This window comes from Anas acuta, chromosome 2 (genome assembly GCF_963932015.1).
Source record: "Anas acuta chromosome 2, bAnaAcu1.1, whole genome shotgun sequence".
NCBI lineage: Eukaryota > Metazoa > Chordata > Aves > Anseriformes > Anatidae > Anas > Anas acuta.
In genome coordinates, this window is record NC_088980.1 from 64,504,704 (window position 1) to 64,531,881 (window position 27,178).

The 27,178-nt window shown below is 42.9% G+C and overlaps 1 protein-coding gene across 14 annotated transcripts in view; it reads right to left on the reverse strand.

Moving 5' to 3' along the window:
- HIVEP1 (HIVEP zinc finger 1) overlaps positions 1-27,178 on the reverse strand; it is a 124,298-nt gene that overhangs the window by 37,646 nt on the left and 59,474 nt on the right. For 11 of the 14 annotated variants that reach the window (XR_011092552.1, XR_011092551.1, XM_068670516.1 and 8 more), the window contains one exon: positions 20,521-20,574. The exons of 2 other annotated variants lie outside the window; for them this stretch is intronic. Coding sequence is in view for 10 of the 12 variants with exons in the window: in XM_068670516.1 (XP_068526617.1) it covers positions 20,521-20,574 (54 nt within the window). In the remaining 2 variants the exon portion in view is untranslated. Of the gene's footprint in view, positions 1-5,201; positions 5,245-20,520; positions 20,575-27,178 lie in introns of those variants that run through there. One more of the 14 variants, XM_068670523.1, reaches the window with a different exon arrangement.

Sequence of the window (27,178 nt, forward strand, 5' to 3'; positions counted from 1 at the left end):
CCCAGTGCCCTCAGCCGTTCCTCGTACGTCTTCCCCTCCAGGCCTTTCACCATCTTTGTAGCCCTCCTCTGGACACTCTCCAACAGTTTCATGTCCTTTTTATACTGTGGTGCCCAGAACTGCACACAGTACTCGAGGTGAGGTCGCACCAGCGCAGAGTAGAGCGGGACAATCACCTCCCTCGACCTACTAGCGATGCCGTGCTTGATGCACCCCAGGACACGGTTGGCCCTCCTGGCTGCCAGGGCACACTGCCGGCTCATATTCAACTTGTTGTCTACCACGACCCCCAGATCCCTCTCTTCTAGGCTGCTCTCCAGCGTCTCATCGCCCAGTCTGTATGTGCAGCCAGGGTTTCCCCGTCCCAGGTGCAGGACCGGGCACTTGCTCTTATTGAACTTCATGCGGTTGGCCATCGCCCAGCTCTCCAACCTATCCAGATCCCTCTGCAAGGCCTTTCCACCCTCATTCAAGTCCACAACTCCTCCAAGTTTGGTGTCATCAGCAAACTTGCTCAAAATACCTTCTATTCCTACATCCAGATCGTTTATAAAAATATTGAAAAGTACCGGCCCTAAAATGGAGCCTTGAGGGACCCCACTAGTGACCGCCCGCCAGCCTGACGCAGCTCCATTCACCATAACCCTTTGGGCCCTGCCCGTTAGCCAATTGCTCACCCATCGTATGATGTTTTTATTTAGCTGTATGGTGGACATTTTGTCCAGTAGGATCCTATGGGAAACCGTGTCAAAAGCCTTGCTGAAGTCCAAAAAAAAATCACATCAGCTGGTTTCCCTTGGTCCACCATACGGGTGATCTTATCATAAAAAGAAATCAGGTTAGTTAGGCAGGACCTACCCTTCACAAACCCATGCTGGCTGGGACCAATGACTGCTTTGTCCCCCAGGTGCGCCTCAATACGTTCGAGAACCATCTTCTCCATGATTTTACCAGGCACTGACGTGAGACTGACAGGCCTGTAATTGCTAGGGTCTTCTTTCTGACCCTTCTTGAAAATCGGCACAACATTTGCCAGCTTCCAGTCTACCGGGACCTCTCCAGACTCCCAGGATCATTGAAAACTAATTGAGAGAGGTTCCGCGATGACGTCCGCCAGCTCCTTCAGCACCCGGGGATGAATCCCATCCGGACCCATGGACTTGTAGGGATCCAGGTGGAGTAGCAAATCCCGCACACGTTCAGGGTCGGTTGGGAGTTTGTCATCCCCACCGTCCCGGTCATCCAGCTCAGGGCACCCTGGGTCCCGAAGCCCATCATCGGCATTGAAGACAGAGGCAAAGAAGGCGTTAAGCGTCTCTGCTTTGCCTATGTCATCGTCTGTGAGAAGACCTTCCCTATCAAGGAGCGGCCCTATGTATTCTTTAGTTCTCCTTTTTCCATTCACATATCTAAAAAAACCCTTTTTATTTTCTCTCACAGACACAGCCAGCTTCAACTCTAGGTGTGCTTTAGCCACACGAATTTTCTTCCTGCAAACACAAACAGCATCCCTGTATTCTTTCCATGTCACCTGGCCCTCCTTCCAGTAGCGAAACACTCTCTGTTTCCGCCTAATCTCCATAAGAATGTTCCTGGTCAGCCACGCCGGCCTCCTGCCGCACCTGCCTGACTTGCGATATTTAGGAATTGCCTGATCTTGTGCTTCTAGGAGGCATCGCTTAAAGAATGACCAGCACTGGTGGACATCAAGGCCTTCAAGAGCAGCTTCCCAGGGGACCTTGCTGACTAGTTCCCTGAGCAGCCTGAAGTCCGCCTTCCCCATATCTAGGGATGAGGTTTTGGTGGCACTTTTCCTTCTGTCACCGTAAATTTTGAACTCAACCACTTCATGGTCACTATGACCGAGGCGGCCACCAATCACCACATCTCCCACCAGACCCTCTCTGTTTTCTAGCAACAGGTCTAGGAGGGCACCTTTCCTAGTTGGCTCCGTTAGCACCTGCACCAAGAAGTTATCATCTAGGTGCTTCATGAACCTCCTGGACTTGCTCGTGTCAGCCGTGTGGCACTCCCAGTTAACGTCTGGCAAGTTGAAGTCCCCCATAAGGACAAGGGGAGTTAATCTCGAGGCCTCTCTTAGTTCTGTAAAGAATAACTTATCGGCGCTATCGTCCTGGCCAGGCGGTCTGTAATAGACTCCCACAACGACATCCCCTTTATTCGTTCGTCCCTTGATCCTTACCCAGAGGCTCTCAACTTTGCCATCGCCGACCTGGAGTTCCACACAGTCCAGCCCCTGCTTCACATACATCGCCACCCCACCACCTTGCCTACCCTGCCTGTCCCTCCTGAAGAGCCTGTAACCATCTATCGCAACACCCCAGTCACAAGACTCATCCCACCAGGTTTCGCTTATGCCGATGATGTCGTAGTTGCGGGACTGGGCCAGGACTTCTAGCTCATCCATTTTATTCATACTGCGTGCGTTCATACTCATACTGCGTGCGTTCGTGTAGAAGCATTTCAGGTGCGTCTCCTTACACTCAGCACCTTGTGGATCTGACCGAAGGACCTCACTGGCACACAGCCCCTCTGATTCTAGCGTACCATCCCTTCGGTCTTCACTGGCGTGCCTGGTTTTAGCCCCTTCCCCCTTCGACTAGTTTAAAGCCCTATCTATCAGCCCTGCCAACTCCTGACCAAAGATCCTTACCCCTCTCCGAGAGAGGCCCATCCCATTCGGTGCCATCAGGCCCGGTGTAGCATAGACCTTCCCGTGATCAAAGAACCCAAAGTTCTGCCGGTCACACCAGTCTCGAAGCCACGAGTTTATGCGAACAGCACACCTTTCAGCTTCAATCCCCCCTATCAGAAGGACAGAGGCAAACACAACCTGCGCGCCTGAACCTCTAAGTTGTCGCCCCAAATCCCTAAAGTCTCTTTTGATCGCCTTCGGACTTCTCTTTGCTACTTCATCGCTACCAGCCTGAAAGACCAGTAGCGGGTAGTAGTCAGTGGGCCGTACCAGGCGCTTGACTTTCTTGGCAACGTCCCTGACCCTGGCCCCAGGGAGGCAGCAGACTTCCCTACGGGTAGGGTCAGGCCGACAAATAGGGCCCTCTGTTCCCCTAAGGACAGAGTCTCCCACAACAATCACCCTCCTGTCTTTCTTGTTGGAGGCAGTCCTGATGCGTGGAGTCGACCTCCTCGCCCTAGGAATCCTCCTGGGAACACTTTCTACCTCTTCCTCAGTTGCTGTTGATCTCTCATTCTCCAGGGCCTCAAACCTGTTCCGTAAGGGCACCTGGGAAGGTGGGGCCGGAAGGGGAGGGCATCGCCTGCCATGTCGAGCAGGGACCTGTCTCCATTCCTCCTCAACTCCCAGATCCCCTCCCTCTGCCCGACGGCGACAGGGCAGGGGGTCCACCCCCATTTGGGGTGTCTCACCCCAGTACCTCTCCTTGAGGCCCTGCAGGGAGTTACTCCATAAGTCAATCCCCCGCTCACACTCCCTGATGGCCCTCAACCTCTCCACCTCCTCCTTGAGCTCCGCCACCATGCGGATCAGGTCATCCACTTGCTCACACCTCACGCACGCAGTTTCTCTGCCTCCCGCCGACGGCAGCAGCAGGCTCAGGCACTCCCTGCATCCGGTGACCTGAACCGCTGCATTCTTTAACGGGTAGTCGGTCTGGGTGTGTACCGACCTCCTGCAGAGCGCTCCGTGCCTGGTGGAGACCATTATCACCTAGCTAAAGACTGTCGTTAACAGGTGTTCGTATGGGAGGGGGTTCCTCTCTGCCCTTCCTGCGCGCCCTGCCTGCGCGAACTGCCGCGCTAACTGCCGCGCCACTCCCTTATGACGCGCCACGCCCTGTTTGCCCGACCTGTTCGCCGCCCTCCCTAGGGGCCGCTTTTGAACGGCTGGGGAGGGGGCGCTGCTGGCTCCGCCTTCGCCTCGTCAGCCTCCCTCACGAGGGCTGCCGGGTCCTGGCGGCTCCCTGAAGTCGGCTCGATGCCCGAAAGTTAGCCCTGCCTGGCCCGATCCGCCGCTCCGCTGCAGAACGCGTCTGCCCCGGAGCCGATCGCCTCGGCAAATGGCAGTGAAATGGCGGTGGCGCCCGGTTTAAATAGCCCGCCGCTGACGCTGCTGGCTCCGCCTTCGCCTCGTCAGCCTCCCTCACGAGGGCTGCCGGGTCCTGGCGGCTCCCTGAAGTCGGCTCGATGACCGAAAGTTAGCCCTGCCTGGCCCGATCCCCCGCTCCGCTGCAGAACGCGTCTGCTCTGGAACCGATCGCCTCAGCAAATGGCTTAATACCTTAAAAAAGACCTTAATAGGAAAGGTTTCAAAGAAAATGTAAGAAAAGAAAGGCCATTGAAAGAATATTTCAGTATTTAGAGCAACTCTTTTTTAGATAAAGTATAAAGAAATCTCTTTTGCACTTGTTCCAAAATCCGAATCATTACAGCAGGAAAATGAAGAATGAAGACACAAATCCATTTTCATGTCACGTTGTCACCTTTTCTGTCTATATGTTACACCAGTCAAGGAATGAAGACGACTTCCTCATGGTTATATTTGTAAGCAGATAAGTAGATTTATCATGGAAATGGCACAATCCACCCAAGCCATCTGTCAAATACTGTATTTCGGAGCTACTGAACTTTAATAGCGTTTCAGATGAGCAACTACTGCAGAGGAATAAAATCAGTCACACTTATTCTTCTATTAGTGCATCATGAAACAAAATAAATTTGAATTACTTCATTACTAGCTACACTTGTTGCTGGTTTTAAGTAGGTATGCATGGGGAGCTTCAGGAGCGTAGTGAAAAGCAAACATTTTTGAATATTACTCAGCAGAATAACTTTATAGTGAGTACTATTTGTAAAGAGTCTAAACTTCTCTAGCGAAAGATACAGAGTGAATTTTAGTGTTGATCCTTACAAAGTTTTTTGTTTTTTGTTTGTTTGTTTGTTTGTTTTTTACTTATACCTTTGTTTACCTCAGTGTCATATTTATTCTGCCAATTAACTATTTTACATGTAAGCATACTTCCTAACATACAAACAATCATAGCCTAACTGGTACTGACTTCAGAGGAAGCCAAACATTAAATGGGTGTAAATCCAATTTCTCAAACTTTTACAACTGTTTGGCTGTTAGCCAAAACCATATTTTGTCTGATTGCCAACATTCAACACAAAGGAAGGATCTGATGTGACAAGAAGTCTGATACCTCTAAAAAGGTTCAGCTGCACACACATTTTGGGAAGCTGTGCTGAGAAACTCCACGTGGTATGGTTACCTCAATATAGAGGTTCTCAGGAACAGAGGTTTATGTGCACTCCTAGGTAAGAAAAGACTAATTAAGACAGCATATACACAGACAAAACTCTCACACAGTCAGCTTCACAAGGAGATAGATGGAGAAAGCTCAGGCCTCCCAGTACCTATCAACTCCTACAGCCCTTTCAGCAGCATAAGGAGTATCCTCTCGCAGAAACAACAGATGCTTTCTGCACTATGGTGAGAGGAATGCCAACATACTGTCTGCATCTGATGAGAGATACTGCTGCTGATGAGTCCAGGGTGATATTCCTGCTCCATTTAAAGGAAAGCCAGGCAGCACCTAATGCTTGTCTAGAAGAAGAGAACACAAAGTGACTAGTGGGAAAAGAAGGGCAAGAAGATGACATGTCTGCCCGGTGCCAGAGCACAACCTAACTGAGCTGTGTGCTAAGGCCAGAGCTCACGTACTTGCAAGTTCAAAAGCCTGTTTTCAATTTGTTGCCTACTTCATTTACACATACATTCACAGAAGGCAGAAGGCTATCGAGACTTCCTTGCAAACTGAAAGGTTAAAGAACAAACATTGTACACAGTGTACTGCACATGTGGAAGAGCTGCAGAACCTGACCTATTGTTCTCCAAGCCCTACCTGAAGAAAATTAAGTATGAAGAGTAAGACGCTGCCTTGTTGCATTCTGTCATCTCATAACAGAGAGACTAGAATCCCTCTCCAGAAACAAGGGCTCTGAAATCCTAGCTGTGGGGAGCTTGTGCTCATCTTATGCACCCAGAAAGAAATTTCTGTAGTAACTGTCCATTTAACCACTAAATAAACTTTGCATTTATTGCTTTATTACCTAAACCTATTCATATTAGGCTACATTTAGCATATTCAAAGCAGAGTTGCCTTCCATCATGTTCTATACTTTCCATTGCTTCCCAATTAAATCAGTGTCTCACACTAATATCATTAGTGGCAATTTCTTTAAAATTAATGGCCTACTGCAGCTTTTTTCAATAGCAACAAAACTCCATTTTACACCAATCGAAGAGAAAATAACAAGGTAATTATATAAAAGGGTGTTTTTAGCCATGGTTTGGTGATCTCTGAAAACCATGGCCACGTTAATTGAGTGTAAGTAATTTGGTTCCTTTTGTGAACATACTGCAGCTTTTATCCTATCACATTCACGCCTCCACACCTATCACACTGTCGGGGTTTGTACTGGAGCACTGGGGGAAGTGCTGGGCAGATTACATGCAGCTAGGAAGATAATAGTGCCATGAAGCGTGAACATCCAAGCAGACAAACATACACAGGAAGACGAAGGTGTTTTATACTGCAGTAATTGAACAACCAAATGATGTGCTTCTCCCTGATGCCTCCGAACATTAGATAACAACCATTCCAAGGCTTCATCAACACAGTGAGGAGCAGCAGGCACACTCAAACACTGCACCACACTGGAGATTGGAAACCAGCACAGCTGAAAGATTTTTCAGCACAGCTGAAAAGATTGGTTTACATTCCCTTTGTTTAGCTTCAGCTTGTTGGTATGGGTGTGCAGCCCTGACAAGGTATCACCCTTCTGAAAGTTTGTGTCTCCATTCCTGTTAACAGGAAAGTTAACAATTATGGTACCCATGCTTCCCTGAAAAGATTTTTCAGCACAGCTGAAAAATTGTTTGAAAATGAAATAAGAAAATAGAAAAAAGGCAAGTTATGCATTACATCCTATGCAAAAATAGTCATTTACTTTAGTCTTCACAACCATTAATTATGCTGCATCTACACCTATAAAATTCCAGGCTATGGAAATCATAAAAACTAGTTTCTTATTTCTACTTCTTTATTCTTTTTGCAATTCCAGAGATTATTCCTGTCTATAAAATCCAGCAAAACATACTTTCTTTCGATGGCTTTACAAGTCTTAACAATAGTGTAAGTGCTGTGCTGTATTTTACTCCTTGACGGTTTAGAAATACTTATTGTTAATGGAAATATCTCAGGTTTTCTAGCGATCAAATTTCTAACATATTTTGGGGAAAAAGAGGAAACCCTGACAACTTCTTTTCATTTAGTTTTATTTTTTTGTTCCTTTTGTGTAAGTCTTCTTTTTGTATTGCTAAATTACGTTGAAGATATTCCATTACATGGTTGTTAACCCACAGCTAGATATTTGCACAAAGATCAGCTGTATCAATATTTCTAGAGGCAATAACAAAACCAGCGGGAAGCATGGGTAGCATAATTGTTAACTTTCCTGTTAACAGGAATGGAGACACAAACTTTCAGAAGGGTGATACCTTGTCAGGGCTGCACACCCATACCAACAAGCTGAAGCTAAACAAAGGGAATGTAAACCAACTTGACATGAAAAAAAAGTTGATTTCCTTGTCTTCCTCTCTGCCACTCCACGCTCTGTTTGCCTCGCTGTGCAGTCACAAAACCCTTCTCCCTGTTCAGCTGGTGACACTGATGCAGCAATTCCTCCTTCTCTTGGGTGAATTCATACTTTTATTGGCAAGTGCTGTCATTTCCAATAGAAGGCTAAAAAGCATCTTTTCCATAAGCTGTATGATGTCCAATAGAATCAGGTTACCCAGTCCAACAGGACAAGTAACAATGCTGCTGTGCACAATGACTCACTTTTCAGGTACCAGAGCATCTTTCTTGCTTTGCTCTGCTTTCCTATCAGGACTTTCTGTTTAATTCCTTTGCTTCAATAGGACTTCTGCGCTCAAAACATGCCATCTTTCTAAACATGGTTTTGCTCAACTACAATTTCTCTACTGCACTTATGCACAGGAAACAGAGCAAAACAACACAAGTGTGATGGTGCCAATAGTAATCTAGTGAGGTAACTCATGCAGCAAATAAAGGAGAGGTATAAGCAACCTTTTTTTTTTTTCTTTAGCATTCGCTGGTGAACTAGACAGTGTATTGACACAATGATCTCAATGGTTTTGTTTAAGTAACTTTCAGAACTGCCTGTCTCAAAGCCTATGTGTTATTATAACACCCACTCCACTTCTCTCCCTTCCAACAGAGCTACGTGCTTGTATTTTTTTTAAAAAGGAAAAGAACTGAAGTAAAGCACCAAGCTCCCTTCCTTCTCAGTGTGACCCTGTGAAACATTTAGCCAGCAGCCACTATCTGCCCTACAGCCCAATGAACTTTCATCCTCTTTCATGCTCAGTTCATACTGCAGAATTTTTAAAATCACTGCTTACAAAGACTAGATTTTCGAATGAAAGTGCCACACCTTTGGATCCTAAACCTGTACTTCAGCTCCCAGGGAACTGCAAGCAAAATCAAACTTCTTGTGATATTGTTCAAACGTTAAGTCTTAAACATACAGCTAAAATGTTACTGATGATTAACGACAGCAGTTGTTCAAAGACGGACAACTCTTCAAAAGAGACCATTACAAAGAATTTTACTCTGATTAAAAGCTAAGCTTCCTGGTGCCTTAAAATATTCAAAATATTCTTATATTTGACATCTGATGCATATTTAGTTTTGATTTCACTGAAACTATTGCAAAGCAGTCATAAATCACCCCAGTGGGTCTTTTTCCATGAATAAGTAACAGAACATGATTATGAGATAAAGACATAAGCCAAACTAGCAAATGTAAGGACACCAGAACTTACATTAAACGCAATAGGGCATAACTAAATTGCCATTTTTTTATTACTATTGTATTACATCTTTAGCTTCATACTGCCTCCTACGTGCTAAGTAGTGCCATAAACGTTTTCCTAACATTATAGTTTTTCCAAAGTGTAGAAAAATCATGATTACATAAACTGTGCATTTATAAAAATGTTCTCAGTTAACAGAAAAATCTGAACAAGATTAAGCCATGTGTTGTGCTTAATTTCAAGCACAAATTGAGAGGATTTTAAAGTCAATCATCAATAGCTTTAATAGATGTATTTTGGGTGCCTAACTTTAGACTTCTCGAGATGGTACAGTAGAGGCCAGGGTGCAAGTCAAGGAATTTGGCACCCTCCAAGTCAGCTGTTTCATTAGCATAATTTTGCCTTATTAGCTAAAGTAGCAAATGTCCTGCAAACACAAGCTCCAAGGAATGTGCAGTTATGCTAGTATATGTTACCAGCACTCATTTGAGCAGTACCATTAACTTCAATAAGTGTTCACTTATGCAAAGTAAAATTAAATTTTAGTGCTCTCTACCATCACAGACTGATAAGCCTATACAATTAGTGCATCCAAAGTTCATATGTTAAATATAATTGCAAAGAAACTGTATATTGATATAAACTCCAAGAAATTTGGTGCCTCTACCACTAGGTAAATTTCCCCAGATTTAAAAACAAGTATTTCAGGAGATTATTCGGGTGGGAAAAGACCTCAGCAGGTCTCTAATCCAAGCTCCTGCTCACAACAGGGCCAGTTAAAGGAAGCAACCAGGTTGCTTAAGGCTTCATGTGGTCAGGTCCTGGAAACCTACAAAGATAGTGTTGGCCCAGCCTCCATGAGCAACATCTTACACTGCGTGACTGTCCTCGTGGGGCAGAAACCAGTCTAGTAGTACAAGAAATACTCATGTTGTTGGCTACCAAAGTAAGCAACAGTTAAGAACAGGCAAACATTGTTCAGCAATGTTTAGTACAAACTAATGTTTAAACTATACAATCTGTTTCCACTAAATCTACATTAACATGAGTGAATTGTCACTTTGAAGATAACGCTGGAGAATGGAAGTTTTTCTTGCCTTGGAATAACATCTTCCCAAAACACTAGGCCTGGCTATATTTTAAACTAGCACCTCTCGCTACTGCTTCAGTTGCAAAGCCATACCAAAGCTGAAAGAGGAGAATAACTTTCAGGACTGACCAAATCCAGGCTACACAGACACCCATATGTTCCATACATTACTTAAAAATGTAAGTTTCTTCTTTGAGAAGCAAGAACAGGTACAGCTTAGCAAGTAAATGCAAGTAAAGCAAATGACAGGTTTAAATGTGCAGCCATAGAAAAAGGCATACCCAGGGCTGCTCCTCACACACTAAATGAAATTCTGTGCAACCATTAGTGACTGCAGAGAGTTGATTAGCTCTAGACATTGAGCAATAACATCTCAGAATAAAGTAAGACACCTTTGCCCCAAGGCACGCAGCTCAGACTTATCAGGAAGTTCTGCTACAATGCACTTTCATCCCAGCCATGCGAGTCTGCCAACTCTTTTTTTTTTTTTTTTTTTTTGCCTTAGGATAGGTAAAGAGTAAATGACACCTTACAGTCTGGGACTGTGTATGACAGCATCTTTTCAAGTCCTGTAGCTGCTTACATCAAGATAAGCTTGACAGAGGTGGATATCAGGGGTGTAGGGACATAACCACACTATGCTAATAAGACCAAGGTCTTCTTAAAAACAACCGTGCATTTAGCTTCTTGGCCTGAGCAAAGAAAGAAACAACCAACATACTGGTAAGTCTGGAGGGACACCAAGATGATCTGAAGCACCGCTCCTATGAAGAGAGGCTGAGAGAGCTGGGGACTGTCCAACCTGCAGGAGATGAGGTTCAGAGAGGATTTTAATCAATGTCTATAAATACCTGAAGGAAAGACACAATGAAAAAAGAGCCAGGCTCTTTTCAGTGGTGCCCAGTGCCAAAACAAGAGGCCATGGGCACAGACTGGAGCACAGGAAGTTCTGTCTAAACACCAGGCAGCAGTTCTGTGCTGTGCAGGTGACTGAGCCCTGGCACAGGTTGCCCAGAGAGGCTGTTGAGATCTTCAACAGCTGCCTGGATGTGGTCCTGGACAGCCTGCTCTGGGTGTCTGAGCAGAGAGCTTGGATCAGATGACCTCCAAGAGGTCCCTTCCAACCCTAACCATTCTGTGATTTTTAGCCATAGTGTGCTTAATGAGGAAAACCATCAAAACCAAACAGCAATAAACATTTGACCACTGAGGTAACACCAGAGCCTCAGTTGAGAAATGCCAACATCCATATGTGAAAAGGAATTGAATGTAACATTTCAGCACACCTACAAATCTTTGACCAATCTCCAAAGTGAAACGCATGCTTTTTTTTTTTTCCTAAAAAGACCTAATTTCATGCCCACCACAAAACATATTAAATGAAACAAGACATTTGATACTGATCAAGATTTCCCAGCATTATACGTATATAAAAAAAGCAGAGACTGAATCACTTTAAAAGTTTCACATAACTTGAACACTTCATTGATAGACAGACAAAGAACCACGAGAACAGCAAGCGCCTACCACATGACACATGGTTAACGCTTAGCAACATGCACAAAATGTCAATACACAAATGTTCAAGGAAGGGCATGCCCTACAGTTTTCATTTCAACATCCTGAAAATTTCAAAAATATTTCACAGAATCACACAGAATCACAGAATTTCTAGGTTGGAAGAGACCTCAAGATCATCGAGTCCAACCTCTAACCTAACACTAACAGTCCCCACTAAACCATATCCCTAAGCTCTACATCTAAACGTCTTTTAAAGACTTCCAGGGATGGTGACTCCACCACTTCCCTGGGCAGCCTGTTCCAGTGTCTAACAACCCTTTCAGTAAAGAAGTTCTTCCTAACATCTAACCTAAAACTCCCCTGGTGCAACTTAAGCCCATTCCACCTCGTCCTGTCACCAGGCACGTGGGAGAACAGGCTATCCCCCACCTCACTACAGCCTCATTTGAGGTACCTGTAGAGAGCAATAAGGTCGCCCCTGAGCCTCCTCTTCTCCAGGCTGAACAAGCCCAGCTCCCTCAGCCACTCCTCCCCTAGGACTTGTTCTCCAGGCCCCTCACCAGCTTCATCGCCCTTCTCTGGACCCGCTCAAGCACCTCGATGTCCTTCTTGTAGCGAGGGGCCCAAAACTGAACACGGTACTCGAGGTGCGGCCTCACCAGAGCTGAGTACAGGGGGACGATCACCTCCCTAGCCCTGCTGGTCACACTGTTTCTGATACAAGCCAGGATGCTGTTGGCCTTCTTGGCCACCTGAGCACACTGCTGGCTCATATTCAGCCGACTGTCCACCATCACTCCCAGGTCCTTCTCTGCCTGGCAGCTCTCCAACCACTCATCTCCCAGCCTGTAGCTCTGCTTGGGGTTATTCCGCCCCAGGTGCAGGACCTGGCACTTGGCCTTGTTGAACTTCATGCAGTTGACCTCAGCCCATCGGTGCAGCCTATCCAGATCCTCCTGCAGAGCTTTCCTACCCTCGAGCAGATCGACACACGCACCTAACTTGGTGTCATCTGCAAACTTACTGAGGGTGCACTCAATGCCCTCGTCCAGATAATCGGTTGATAAAGATATTAAAGAGGACCGACCCCAGCACCGAGCCCTGGGGGACGCTACTAGTGACTGGCCTCCAACTGGACTTGACTCCATTTACCACGACTCTTTGGGCCCAGCTATCCAGCCAGTTTCTAACCCAACGAAGCGTGCACCAGTCCAAGCCAAGAGCAGCCAGTTTCTTGAGGAGAATGCTGTGGGAAACGGTGTCAAAAGCCTTGCTGAAGTCAAGGTAGACCACATCCACAGCCTTTCCCTCGTCCACCAAGCGTGTCACTTTGTCATAGAAGGAGATCAGGTTCGTCAAGCAGGATCTGCCTTTCATAAACCCATGCTGACTGGGCCTGATCGCCTGCTTGCCCTTCAAGTGCCACATGATGACTCCCAAGAGGATCTGCTCCATGAGCTTCCCTGGTACTGAGGTCCAACCTCTAACCCAACACAAACAGTCCCCACTAAACCATATCACTAAGCTCTACATATATATAGCTCTAACGTATTAAATGTTCAATTTCAAACTGTACATCTGTTTGTCTGTCTGCCAAAACAATACCAGTTCTTGCTGTGTCTAGTACCAACAGTGGATTTACTGAGCAGATTTCAGCTGCTAGTATTGTAGACTAAATGTACTAACAAAAAAAAAATAAATAGAAATAAAAGATATAGACATTGACTCACAATCCAGGAATATTACAGGAGCCAGAAAACTCCTTGGGTTGAGCACATATTCAAATTATGTTTCTCCATGCAAAGAACATATAAACATCTCAATTTTTTTATCAGTTTGCCCCCACAGCCACAATGGCGACATTAAAACGTACTTAACTATCAAACACAAAACCAATGAAAACTGAAGATAAATGGTATTAGAGACTATTCCTGCTGCCACACAAGTCAGTGGAGTTTTCTCACTTCTTGTACTTCTTGGGTACAAAACCATGCACTGAATGTGCCTGAAGACAGAAAGAACCTTTCAAGTCATCCTTGTTATTATTAGCAGCGTACAATGTTCCCTTAATGTGGAAACATCGCAGATTTTGGGAATAGATGGGACCTCATGAAAATGTGAGATCTTGTATGACATGAGCTACAAACACCAACAGTTCCCGTATTAAGCCTATTGCTGCTGAGTTGCTGTAAATATTTGAGGAAGATAATTCAGTCTTGATTTAAAGCCTTACAGCTTCACATACACAGAACAATTTAAATAAATTACCTCTCATACACATGTATTGATATATTTTAATGGAGATACAAACACTATGATATCAGATATTAAGAAAACGCACAACTCAATCACATGAAATAGCATTGCTAGCTGTCATTTTGAACGTTTGGAAAGTAAGAGGTAGGTAGCTCTGGTGTATGTCAACAGAAAACTAAGAAGGCTGACTAATCCTCTCACAAATATTAAGTAGCAAACAGGACAGTGCTGTAACTTGCAACTTCTGAAGATTATACACTTCCATTTAGAACAACTGTATTTCTAGCCCATATGGTTGTTGAAGATAAGGACAGAAAGATGAAGAGAATCAAATGAAACTTTGGATCTTGGTTATATTCCTTGTCCAAAACGTAAAGCAGTTTCCTGTAAGTATGAAATGGAAAGGAAGTATTTTGGGCTAATGAAAGTAGATGGGTACTGCAGTAGCAAAGAATTCAGAAAGCTCACATGCTTGCAAACCTACAGGAGAAATTCAAGGAAACCTCTGTGGAGGAGGAAACCACCCTAAGATAGCAAATCAAAATGCTTAAATTGTTCAGTTATGCATTTCCAGATTTTTGTTTGACCTACCCACTTTTTATTCAATTTCCTATTTCATTTGAATACTGTGATGAAAGAATAGTCTTGACCACGGCTGATGAACTGTGAAGCAGGGTATATCACCAGCATGCAGCGTTCCCACCTGCTTTTTGGCAGAGAGCACTGCAATGGTAGGAAGAGGAATCAGGAGTGCCTGTGGGGAAGGGAGAGACAGGAAGGGACCTGGCTGCTCCTCTGAGGCCAGATGGTAGGCCACTAAGTCATCTGTAAGCTGGGACATGGCAATATAAAATGGTCACCAATCTTTAATGTGAGATGGACACAGCATTTTGATTAACTAGAGTGAACACTGGTATACTTACAATAATGTATTTGAAACTCTTTATAATTTTGTCAGTAAGATGCATTCATTTAACAGGAGGGATGATCAGGAAGGGTTCTGAAGGACTTCGGTACAAAAATTTGACTAGAATCCATCTACAGCAGAACCTACATTTCTGAACTAAAGTCTTGTACTTCTATTTACGATGCCAAACTTCTTTCCTAACTCAGCACAGTTCAATTTACTGGAAAAAAAAAAGTTAAAAAAAAATAGCAGATGGGCAAATAAGGTAAAGGGCATTTGATTTAATTTGCCTCTCCTCCGTGCCAATATGCTACTTTGAAGGGACTGTAAGTGTGGGAGGGGAACATATGTGCATGTGGATTGTGCATCTCAGAGCATGTTTGCTGCTGGTAAGCAGTCTCCTCTTTCTTTATTCTTTCTTTCCACGGCAGTTCGAATGCACATTCACACAATGGGTAGTTCCACACTGTTATACGAGGACATGAGCCAGCAAATGGAGAATCATATTCCTGCAGTGACTAGCGAAACACTAAGCCGAATGCCAGGTCAACCTTTTAACAAGAAATGGATTAGTGCCCACTGAAAGCGTGGACAGAGACTTTGCGTAGTGCCAAGACAGAAGCTGGAAATAAAGGTTTCAACACCACCACAGAAATTGCTTGGACTTTCCTGGACTCCAAACCATGGCTTTGAATGGTTCTGTTTTGTTGGTTCTCAGCAAATTTTGACAGAACCTGCTGCCACTTAAACACACACTCATCCAAATTAGACAAAAGTCTTGGATCTGTCAACAGTGCTTCTCTATCTAAGGATGCAAGTAAAGAAGGTACTACTAATACTGAAGCACGAGACCCTGGAAGGAAAACATATTTGGCTGAAAGTCTAATACAGCCTTAGGGTAAAACCTGCAGTAACTCCGCAAGGGAACACTCATCCAGATAGAGCTGTGACAATGTCTTGGGCTTCTGGAAGCGGCGAGAGCATCTTAGAAATCTCCCTTCACTGACCAAGAAATGAGCAGCTATGCTAAGGATGTGAAAAACGGAGGATTCAGAATACACAGCATTGTATTCAAATTCTACCGTGCAGCATCTCCAGCAGTAGGCAAAAAAATGAAAAATCCCTTTGAGAAACCTGAAAGTGACAGAGTGAGAAAGTATAGCAACGTGGTTGATAGGTAAATGACAGACTTAAACAGGTGCTAGATAAACCTGAACATAGTTTAAGGACAGACCTGATTCATTCAACTGAAGTAGGTTCTCCAAAAAAGTACTTGCTCTACCAGAACTGATGGACTGGAGGGGGCCAACATAGTGCACTGATTGGAAACTGCTATCTGCCAACACAGACCCTGGTCCATGGAGTGTAGAACTTGAAGTCCCGTGCTTTGTCTGAATAAAGTTGGCTGCAGTTGTTGAGGCAAACATGGTAATACAAAGTCCATGACCCTTGGTAAAATAGGTTGAAAAAAGGCTTCTCCATGAACCTAGACAAGGACATGCCTGCCAGTTCTGGGAAAGGATCATGAGAGAAGACTGGCAGATGCCTGTGTGCCATTAGAGGGACTGGAATTCTGAATCCAGGATGGATTTGTTACCCTTTACCTATTGAAGGAATAGGTACAGTAAGTCTACCCATCTCAGAAGTAAAAAAACAAACAAAAAAAAAAGTAGAAATTCAAACAAGAACAGCTGCTTATTCAGAGGGATGAATTTATATCCAGCAACCAGGGATGAATTTATATCCAGCAACCACAACAGCCTGCAAGTCTAAAATGCAATGAAGCTGAAGAAGGTGCACACATACACACATTCCCAGACCACCTCTGTCTTTATACTTGGAAGACATAGCCATTGACACAACTGAAAAGCTGAAGAAGGAAGCATATTCCCTGTGATCTAGCCTTTATTAATGATTCTTTTTCCTGTGACAGGGCAAGTAGCAGTTATCCCAAATAATGTCCAGAACAGTACTCCTAAGAGACAGAGAGCCCCCAGGATTGGTGGGCTCACAGAGTATACACTAGGCCATGAGATGGTTCCACATCAACAATTGGTTGAGTTCCAGAATCTGGAGAGACTCTGTAGAGGATCTGAAACCCCTTTCATAGGTAATCTCAGTGTTGCTCAAGTTTGTCACCAGCTTTAGTTCTCTGAAGAATTTGAGAAGCAGAGCCATTCAGCAGTCTTAGCATCATTGGTGCCAAGTATTGAGAGAACCAGATTAGTACCACTAGTCCTAAAGAACGTTATGGCAGTGCTGGTGGAGCTGAACTTAGGACTATTGTGATAAGCAGAGAGCTGCTGCAATGGATAAAGAAGAAAACAAATGCTTACAGTGCTTCATATTGGCCTTCAGTGGCTGAACTGGTTCTGAGGATGACCAAATCAGAAGCCTCTGTGGTAACCACAAGGATCTGAGAGGACTTGATTTTACCAGTCTGGAAGGGAGAAGACAGAGAGACTTTCTTGTGATGGATTTCTTAAAGAGTATGGCCAGTGGTAGATCAAAGTCAAAGCAGTCAGATTCAGCTAACTGCATTCCACAGCCCTTCATACCCAGGGTCCCACATCAGAAAAATCCTTTCACTGCCTTCTCAAGGCGAAATTTTCTGTCGTTGAAGCTCGGCTAGTTTTAAAGGACAGCACACAGAGCACTCATTGGGAACACCACCTTCTCTGTCACACCAACAATACCCAGAGTTAGAGAAGCAAAGCTTTTCCTACTGGGAATTCATAGAAGCAACTGGACAATTAAAAAAAAATGAGACAGTAAAAGAATTGTCCATCTTATACTTGCACCAAGCAGGAAGAAGGATGGAGCTAAGCATGGCCTCTAAAGAATATCTTTCTGGTCTCAAGTGACAGGCCATTTCTATATCCATAATCAGAATGTATTTGTTGACTATCACTCCAAAATAATAATAATAAAAAGATCTTCCAGTTACAACTTCATACTACGTAACTGAATTCTGTAAACTTCAAAACTAGATCTGCTCATTTACTATCTCCTCTGTGTTTACTACAGACCTGTTTCATTTTGCACTTAATTGAATTATTACAGCTAATGGAAAAATGAGATGTGTTAAATACATACCTTTTTGTACTCAATTAAATCCAACTTAAATCCCATACACATATAAAGTTATAACTGATCATTGCACAATGCTAGTCAGCAGAAAATGCGGCATGATTAAACTTATAGGAAATTCTTCCCTACAAATATGCTAAGCCATCACCAGCTTCAGTACTGACAGGGCAGTTATTAACTTGTGATAATTTCCACAAAATTACATCTCCTATTAATTTCAGATAGGAAATAGACAAATCTAAGTTGATCTAGATGAACTGAAAGGCAAAGGAAATGAACAAATAAGAAAAACATACAACCATACTTCAGGTGAGCCTGTAGACACTGGATTGTAATTTAAAATACCTTATGTTAACATGTTCACATATTTGTTTACTTCTTTATCTCAAAACGCATTTCCTTTTTTCTTTCTTTTTTTTTTTGTTGTTCCTGGCCTTCAAACAAGTAACTTAATTTACTTCATGTTACAAAAAAAAACCAGACATTTAAGAAACCAAAGAAAATAGAAAAGAATGTTTCTCATTCAAAAAGAAAAATGAAAGAGTAGTCTTACTAACTCAGTTATTTCTGCATCAATTATATATGTTAAAAGTAGTTTTCTACTACCAGCCATGCAAACTTAGGTTAGGAGCCAAAAATTAAGCTGTGATCTTTCTGACTTCTGCAACCCTGAAAGGTGAGTGCTATCACCACATAGATCTTAGTAACTGAGTCCTTTCCAGAGCACTTCAGACCACTTTTCAGTGCACACTAGGGAAGGTCTTTTCATTTATGCAGGACTACAAAGATGGTAGTGAGGCACACATATGAACAAAGCCCATGAAAATAGGGGTTAATCTTCAGCTTGAACATGTCCATTACAAAAATAATCCAGAGCAATATTACTTCTACAAGACAAACAAGGGCAGACAGTAATACTTTATACACCAAGAAGTTTTTACGTTTGGATGACAATGTCACTTGCCTATGATCCACTGAAAAATATGTCACACTACTATTCAGTAGAAGTTCTAGTTTGTTGGAAAGGTTCTAGTTTGTTGGAAAAACTCTGTAAATGTTTAAAGAGCTGCTTTTACAACCTATCCACTTGTGTTTTTTTTTCTCCTTCACCTTTTTCAGGTACAGAGCAATATCATAGTCTTGGTGCCCACTCAAGATACCTTCTACGAAACCTTCACTTGATAAAACTAACCCAAACATAAGTTGGAGAAAAGAAAGCTGAGTGGGATATGGACAAGGTTTATTAAATCACAAAATCAGTGGGTACGGTGAATATTGAACTGCTATTTAACAAATTGTACAATGCTTGAACTAGAGAACACCTGTTAGAGCTAGCAGGAGATTGGAGGGGGGGGGGAGGGAGGAGAAGTAAAATAACGTACTTTTTAATGCAGCTGGTAGCAAATTTCTGCGATTTGCTGCCGAAGAATACTAGAGGCAGACAGCACTGAAAAAGAATATAATGGTAACAGGTCCATAAATGTCCAGATACTAAAGGGATAAGGCAGACGTCCCATTGTCTGTGGACAGCCTAAAGGGAATGGACTGCAGAAAGTGGACAAGCTTAGGTCCTGTCCTTAACCAGTATGTCCTATTCCCTATGCTGGAGGCAGAATGCTGGGACAGAGGGACCCTGGTGATAACCAGTAGGGTATTTCCTATGCTCTGTAATATTCAGAAAGTTTGGAAATTCATTGTTTTAAAAGGTAATGAACTTGGATACCAGGACAGAGCATCAACAATTTACACTGCTGTTCATAGATGTGTCACAAGTCAGAAGGACATGTCACTGTAAGAGCCGTGAATGCCTACAGAAAACAACACAAAGCAGTGAAATGTGGTACTGATAGGGTAAAATGCATCATGCTGGATCCAGTAGCCTAAGGGAGGTGAAGCTGCTGCTCCATGCCTCCAGCTCCAACCAACAGTGAAGCTTAAAATGTATTCCCAACAGGTGCACATACACAGAGCACACATATATACCACATACATACATATATGTGGCTGGACATGCAGATTTGAGCCTCCACACTATCCCTTGCACTCCCTCATGTATCCCACGCTCAGGCAGCAAACCCCCTTAGTCCAAAAGGTGACCTGCGGAGCTCATACTGATGGCTCATGGTGTTGCAATGGGCCTGGGGATAGGCCGTCAGAGATTATTTGGGTTGTCCCCTGCCCAGCCCTCATCTCTCTGTGCTCCTCTGTGGATGTACAGACAAGATTTATCACATAAAACCTAACAGGTACTCCAGCAGTCAGCCAGCCCTGAAATACAATGACTTTCCACTAGCTTTCTAAGCCCTAACATACATAATTAATCTGTCACAGGTCATCTGTTTCTTAAAATAGCCCGTGAGGATCAATCTCCTTTCAGCATCTGTTAGAAATCATCGTACGTTGCTTGTCATAAACCAAATATGGTTATTAATAAGTAGGTAAATCATATTATGAACCAACCTGTTAGTAGAGGGCTTTAGCCAGTAACTTACACAGTCTCTACTGCTACAGCTTTAGCGGCCTTATCAAGGTCAATGCAGCTACTCAAGTGGTTAAAACAAAGCATTTGTGTCTCAGCAAAATTGGGGTGTTACAGATCACAGCGCCTGATCTGCAGATACACATTGCCTGGGCCTCATCCAATGCCCATGGCCCAGTGGAGTCTTTTCACTGATGCAGGAAGGCTTTGCATCAGCCTATACAACAGCAACATAATTTTCCTTTTTGCTGTTTCATCTTGGTTTTGCTTATTACCTCTCTGTTGGTCTTCTGTTCCATTAAGTTGTTTTTGTGCTTCTTCAATTTTGTCTGCAAGAAAGAGAAGTCATTATTAAAATATATTAAAAAAATGCAAGTTTTGAGAAAATCATTTACTGAAGTCTGTCTTGAACTGTCTGTTTATATTGAGGAGTAATACCATTCACACATAAATATGCAGCACATTATAAGTAATACTGCCATTTAAAATTTCATCATGTTTTACCAGCAAGACTACTGACATGTTAAATTACACAGAACTGCAGAGAGAAAAGCAACGGGATCAGATTTGCAGTCAACAGCTAATCCCACTGCAGCTTCATACCATCAATAATTTATGCAGTCAGGGGATTCATCAGAATAGGTATTATTGTGCATAACAGGGTATTTTAATATGTTTTTGGAAAGTGCTGTTAGAACAAGGCAATGCAGCATTAAGCATTGTGATACAAACAGCAAATAGGATTTGATACATGAAGCGTCGGAGCCAATGCTGCCACAAGGGAGTAGCAGGGGATGAGCAGTAGCCCCATGCTAATTCCTCCGCAAAACTACCCATCGTTCATACTCACACAGTAGGAGCAGAAAGGAGCCTCAAGCCTTTAAGCTCTCTGCTGTTAGCACAACGCCTGCTGCCCCCAAACTCATGCGTGCCAAGAAAAGGAATTGTGTTTCCACTGCTGTGGCACCACAGATCTGGCTGAGGGGGTCAGCCTCAATCTGTGTATGTATGTTTACATGTAAAGCAAGAAGAAAATGGGCAGCTGGAACAAACGAAAACTCGAGGCTCATTTCTTTTTAGTAGAAAACAGTCCTTTGGTGTGTATGAGGGAAAAGAGGTCATGTTGGTAAGGAGCAGTGGTGTGAGGACAGGCAGCACCCCGCACTGCACCGTGGCCTGACTGACCAAGACCTGAGCTTGGAACGTGGCTTTCAGACATCATCGAACATTTCCCAGAATACACAGGAAAGCTTTTTTGAATGGTGCAGTTTTTGTAATATTAAATTGAAAGAACAGAACAGAACTGCAATCACCCAAAACCTCTCTGACTGTACTGGTACGGTTTGGGAAATACCAGGCTTCCTGGCTACCATACCAAGGGGGAAGACAGGCCTGCAAAGGCTTCACCTCTTTGTTCACCAGTGCAGAGGCTGGGTTTTGCTCTATTTACTCTCCATCCCTATGCAATGCAAGGTTTCTAGAAGACGGTCCTTTCTTCAACAGAATCAAAATCAGTGGTTTTAAACAACTTTTCTAATACTTATGAGCTGAACCACTGAAGGATGTTTGTTCATCATTTGTTCACGGTTGGGAAAACAATTTCAGACTTCATTGTATTCTCAGTAGAACTAAAGAACTGTAACTGAACCAGACCCTTGTCAGATGATTTATGCCTGAGTTCTCTTCAGCTTGCTCCAGTCCTGTGTTTCTGCCTCTCAAACCTAGCACCTGGCTCCTTTTCTTACCAATGGTGGGTAATTTCTCTCCTGCATGCAAAGAACACAACAGACCGACCCACACGCATGGTTACCAACCGGGCTTCCAGAGCTAGAGCAAACTGAGCTGCTGATGAGAAAGACTACCCCCACAACTTTAAAAGCCAAATGTCTTCCTTTTTCCTCTGTGGTTAGCACAACGTACATATGTATTTAAAGCACAGTTTTTTTTGTTTGTTTGTTTGTTTGTTTGTTTTTTTAATATATGCAGCTTCTTCTGTACTGATTCACCAGCCGCTAAATGCAAAACCTAAGTGACTCAGAAGGAGAACACCACGTTGCTCGCTCATCACTGACCCTGTTACATGGGCTCACTTTAAATCACTCACTTCAAGTCTTCATTGTTGGACAGCTTTCTAGATTAAGCTACTGCTGAAATAGTGTATGTATCTATACTTTTTATTATTGAGAAAGGGTTCTGTTAAAAAAATGACATTTTTTAACAGAAAGAAAACAAAGCATCTTTTATAAATACATGCCACTAATGCTATTAGAAAAAACGCATCTAACAATCTTTTTGTAGAAAAAAAAAGTTGTAGAAAAACGCTGTTTTTCTACGGATTAGTTCTTTATAGAAAGGTGATGGAATAAGCTATTTACAGAATTGCACAATACCCGATGAGCTACCTGAACACACAGGAAAAAATAAACATTGACGAATTAATCCAGATTTACCAAAAAGCAGCAAGCAAGCAAAACCACAGACTGGCTATCAAATTCATATCCCCTCTGTTTAGAAATATATCTAATGTACAAGATGCAGTGTTTAGCTCTTGAGAGGACGTAAAAGATTTGTCACCAAAATATTTATAAACAAGCACACTGACAAATGTAATTTCATTAATAAAAGAATTACCTGCATACTTCACATAAATACTAAAATAAATTCAAGTGTTTGAATTCACAATCATTCTATTTTAAAGAGAAAAATTACTTACATATTTTGGAAATATGTAACATTAAATTGCCAGAAAGATAAAGTATCTTGATCTCCTAAACTCAATTATCTCATTTAAATGAGAGAGAGAGAGAGAGAGAGAGAGAGAGAGAGAGAGATGAGTTTCTATCAGAAATTCCCAACTGCTTCTTTGTCAAACTGTAATCCCAAACAAAGAACCACAGACAACAGAAATAATAACTAGGTAACCATATGCTTTGTATACAGCCAGAAAATCTTCTACACTTCCTGCATCTCCTTAAATCTTTTTCCCAGTGAGTAACATCAATTTCATAGATGTCTTTCTACCTGTAGAGGTATCTGTGCAGAAGAGTTTCAAGAACCATGAGCACAGCAAAAATATGAATATTGCTTCTGGTGACTCAGGGGGTGGCTGTGGATTGCCAAACAGCAAGCAAAGACCTGAACAGAGAGGGCACAGCATCAGGAAAGGGATTTTGGTGATGAGTTGGGCAAGGTCTGCTGAGTTGTAACCATGCACGGCAACGCCTAGCAAGCCCCTGCTGCTGCACTGTGTTGCTAAATCTTGACCGAGACCAGATACTTCCAATTTTGATAATATATGTAGTATAGGTACTAATAGGAGGTCTACCTGCTAGCACCTTCATTGGGCACAACAGCCTTTTAATGATCCTTACCGGGTAGCTGCCCCTTCTCATTAGGACACCGAGGCATTTTTCACATCCCAGTGCTAAATCTGGAAGAGTGCTAAATCTGGTCTGTGTTTTACAGTTCCAGACACTACATTGGTGGCTGCCTCCTAGAATGGTTCACAATAGTTTTAGCTTTGAGGGAAGAACTGGGTTACCCCAAAACACTGTTGGCTCAAAGGAAGGAGTGGGTTATCCCAAAACGCTGCAGAGAAGGAGGGAAGAGCATGGAGTTGAGTAAGCAACTCACTGAAGTTAAACTGAAAGGTGACTTCCCTTTGTTCTTCTGAATACTCACAAGCATACCAAAAATAACTTGCTGAATAGCAGAGCATTTACATCATCTAGTTATTTCCTTCCCTTTTGTCCCTTTTAATTAGCCTTAGGTGAAACATTTTCAGGCAAATTATTTAAAATAATGTACCCTTTCTTTCATAATTGTATTATAGATTCTCTAACAGTAAACACCTTTGGTAACTCTTAAACAAAAATACCTTATACAAAGATCATCTTGCAAAACCTAGGAGGAACCGAAAGCTGCGAAGTCCATTGTTAATTCAAAATAATGTCAGGAAATAACATTATCTGATCTAATACTCACTTAATTTTGATTTAGCGTCCTTTCAGTTTTAAACTCACAGTACTGAGGATACTGCCTCACCTGAAATTCTACAAAGGAGACATTTGTGTATCACTAGAATACTGTTTAATTTTACTAGGATAACAGAAAGTAATATTACTTCTGGAAATTTCTGGTACACTGCAGGTATTGCTCATACAATGACAGAACAGCGCCTAGCTGGGCTGTGGGCTTCTTGCAAGACACATTCTAGTACTGCCAGCAGACATTCTTCTGAATGGCATACATCTAGAAGCAAATGATGACCACGTGAATGCACGCTCTCACTTAAGGCAGGAGACTTCTCATTAAGTGCTCGCTAGAGGCGAACAATAACAAAAGGAAATTGTGGTGCATCCATCAAGTAGAGGAGACCAACAATGCTACACATCATGGAACCAACTCTTGGTTATCAGAAGCAGGAGCATACCACAAAAAAATACAAAGCACAAGTAATACAGCATAACAGTAATATATATATATATATAAGATGTAGCAAAACAACATGGGTACATGAGAGAGGAAAAAAAGTCTGTGACTACCCGTGAGATGCAGCAATTCCCAACAAAGCTTGTCTGTAGCTGCAGGCACCTGTGAACTGCAGCACAGGATGAGCACCCTTTTCCAGCCTCCAGCTGTCCGCCTGTCCTGACTGCATTCAGCCCAATGCCCCGCAGCTTTGCACCAATTGTGCAATATTGCAGTCCAAGTGCCCAAGCTCTGAATGCAACTTGCTCAGGAGCATTGCCCTGCCACCACCACCATAACCCATTCAAACAAATAGAGCTGCATTTTTATTAGTGTTTGTAGCACCGGGATGACTTCTTGATTTAAACTCAAGTATTAAAGCTTTCACACTATTGTTCAATACAGCTCTCCCAACAGATGTCCACAGCATGGAAATATCAGCAAATTCCTTGGGGTTTTAAATATATAATGTAACCATGCTTTCTAGGAATGTGAGGAAGGAGATCTGCACACAAGAAAAGATGTTTACTGTTTTACATGCCTCCTGCTGTGGAAGATCATTAAGTGGACACCAATAGAGTTAGTTTGAAAAGGCAGTGCTGTGGTGAATGAAAAATAAATGCAAAAACGAACCAGAGTTTTCAACTTTACATTCTCCGTTCTTGGTATTCATCAAGGATATAACCTCACAGATTTAACTGCACACACCACAAATAGAATGTAGTTTTTAAAAGACCTTGGGTAGTTTTCTTTTTAAGGCATCAACATAAACAAACATGCTAACATATTAGAAGTGAATTAGGAATTTTCATTTTACACATGAGAAATTTTAAAGGCCTTACTTATATGATCAGCTAAGAAAAAAAAAAAAGGGTTTAGGCTTTTTGGAAAGGACAGCCCAAATACTGAAACACATGAGGTTTGAAAACATGAAACCAGTAACTTCTGACAGCAGTTTAAACTGCAGCAAATGTAATCTTCCATTTTCAGTTTCATTTGTGCATTTTGTTCTGTTGTTTTTAAAAACAAACAAAACTCATACTTTAAGTTACCAGGAGAGTTTACGGGGGGGGGGGGGGGGGGTGTTTCTCAGCAGTGTTTCTTATGGCTTTCTGAAGAAAATCACTCTCAACCTTTCTTTATCATAAGACGTTTGAAGATAATTTTAAAGATCACTTTTCATGTTTTTCAGTGGACACCAAGAAAGATATCAATTTACAGAATCACAGAATTGTCTAGGTTGGGAGACCTCAAGATCATTGAGTCCAACCTCTGACCTAACACTAACAAGTCCTCCACTAAACCATATTGCTAAGTTCAACATCTAAGTTCAACACCTAAACGTCTTTTAAAGACCTCCAGGGATGGTGACTCCATCACTTCCCTGGGCAGCCCATTCCAATGCCTCAACACTCTCAGTAAAGTTCTTCCTAACATCCAACCTAAACCTCCCCTGGCGCAACTCCAGCCCATTTCCCCTCATCCTGTCACCAGGCACGTGGGAGAATAAACCAACGCCCACCTCTCTAAAGCCTCCTTTAATGTACTTACAGAGGGCGATAAGGTTGCCCCTGAGCCTCCTTTTTACCAGGCTGAACAAACCCAGCTCCCTCAGCCGACTTTTTTTTTTTTTTTTTTTTTTGTATCGATCTTATCGACTTATTTTGTTCTTGTATTGATCATCTAGATCACTACCAGAAAATAAAACCACAGTTACAAAATATTCTTCAGTTAAAGTACAGTAATGCAATCGCACTACATGTATTGGGAAGTGTTACTGAAAACAGAATACTGGGTGGGATGCCTGTGTTTTGGGGAGGAAAACTTACAGACAAGGGGCACAAGGCTGAGGTGCTGTGTGGAAATCTCCATCTTCTGTCTATTGAACCCAAAAGGGTAGAACTCCAGTACGCCAGCACTTTGCATCTCAGTGTATGAACATTGCTTCTGAAAGCATTAGAATACTACCAGATTAACAAAATAATAATGAAATAATAATAATTAAAAAAAAAAAAAACACAGCACAATATGAACCTTGCAGACAGGTGCTGAGCATGACGGAGAGCTCAGGTGCTTCACGGAGTCGCCAGAACCCAGCTGCAACTGGAGCAATTTCCCACCTCCCCCAAAGGGAAGCCTTCAGGTTTTCATGTCCCTAACGCTCACCCAGGGGTGCGGGAGCTGATGGTGGGACCAAGCTTGGACCGATTCTCTGCAAGAGGAGGATGATGGAGGGACACCCACGAGCAGTTCCCTCAGCAACACAGCCATCATTTAGTCCAAAAGGTAACTGAGATGAACCCTAGGACTTCCCTTAACTAACTGATTATAAAAGAAGGGAGGAAAAAAAGAGCGTGCACTAAATTGAACACTGTTGCAGGCAAGGCTGGTAGGATGAAGGACACGGAAAAGGGATAGAGAAAACAGGAGGCCCCTATGTTTTTTCTGCCTCTCAGAGGCACC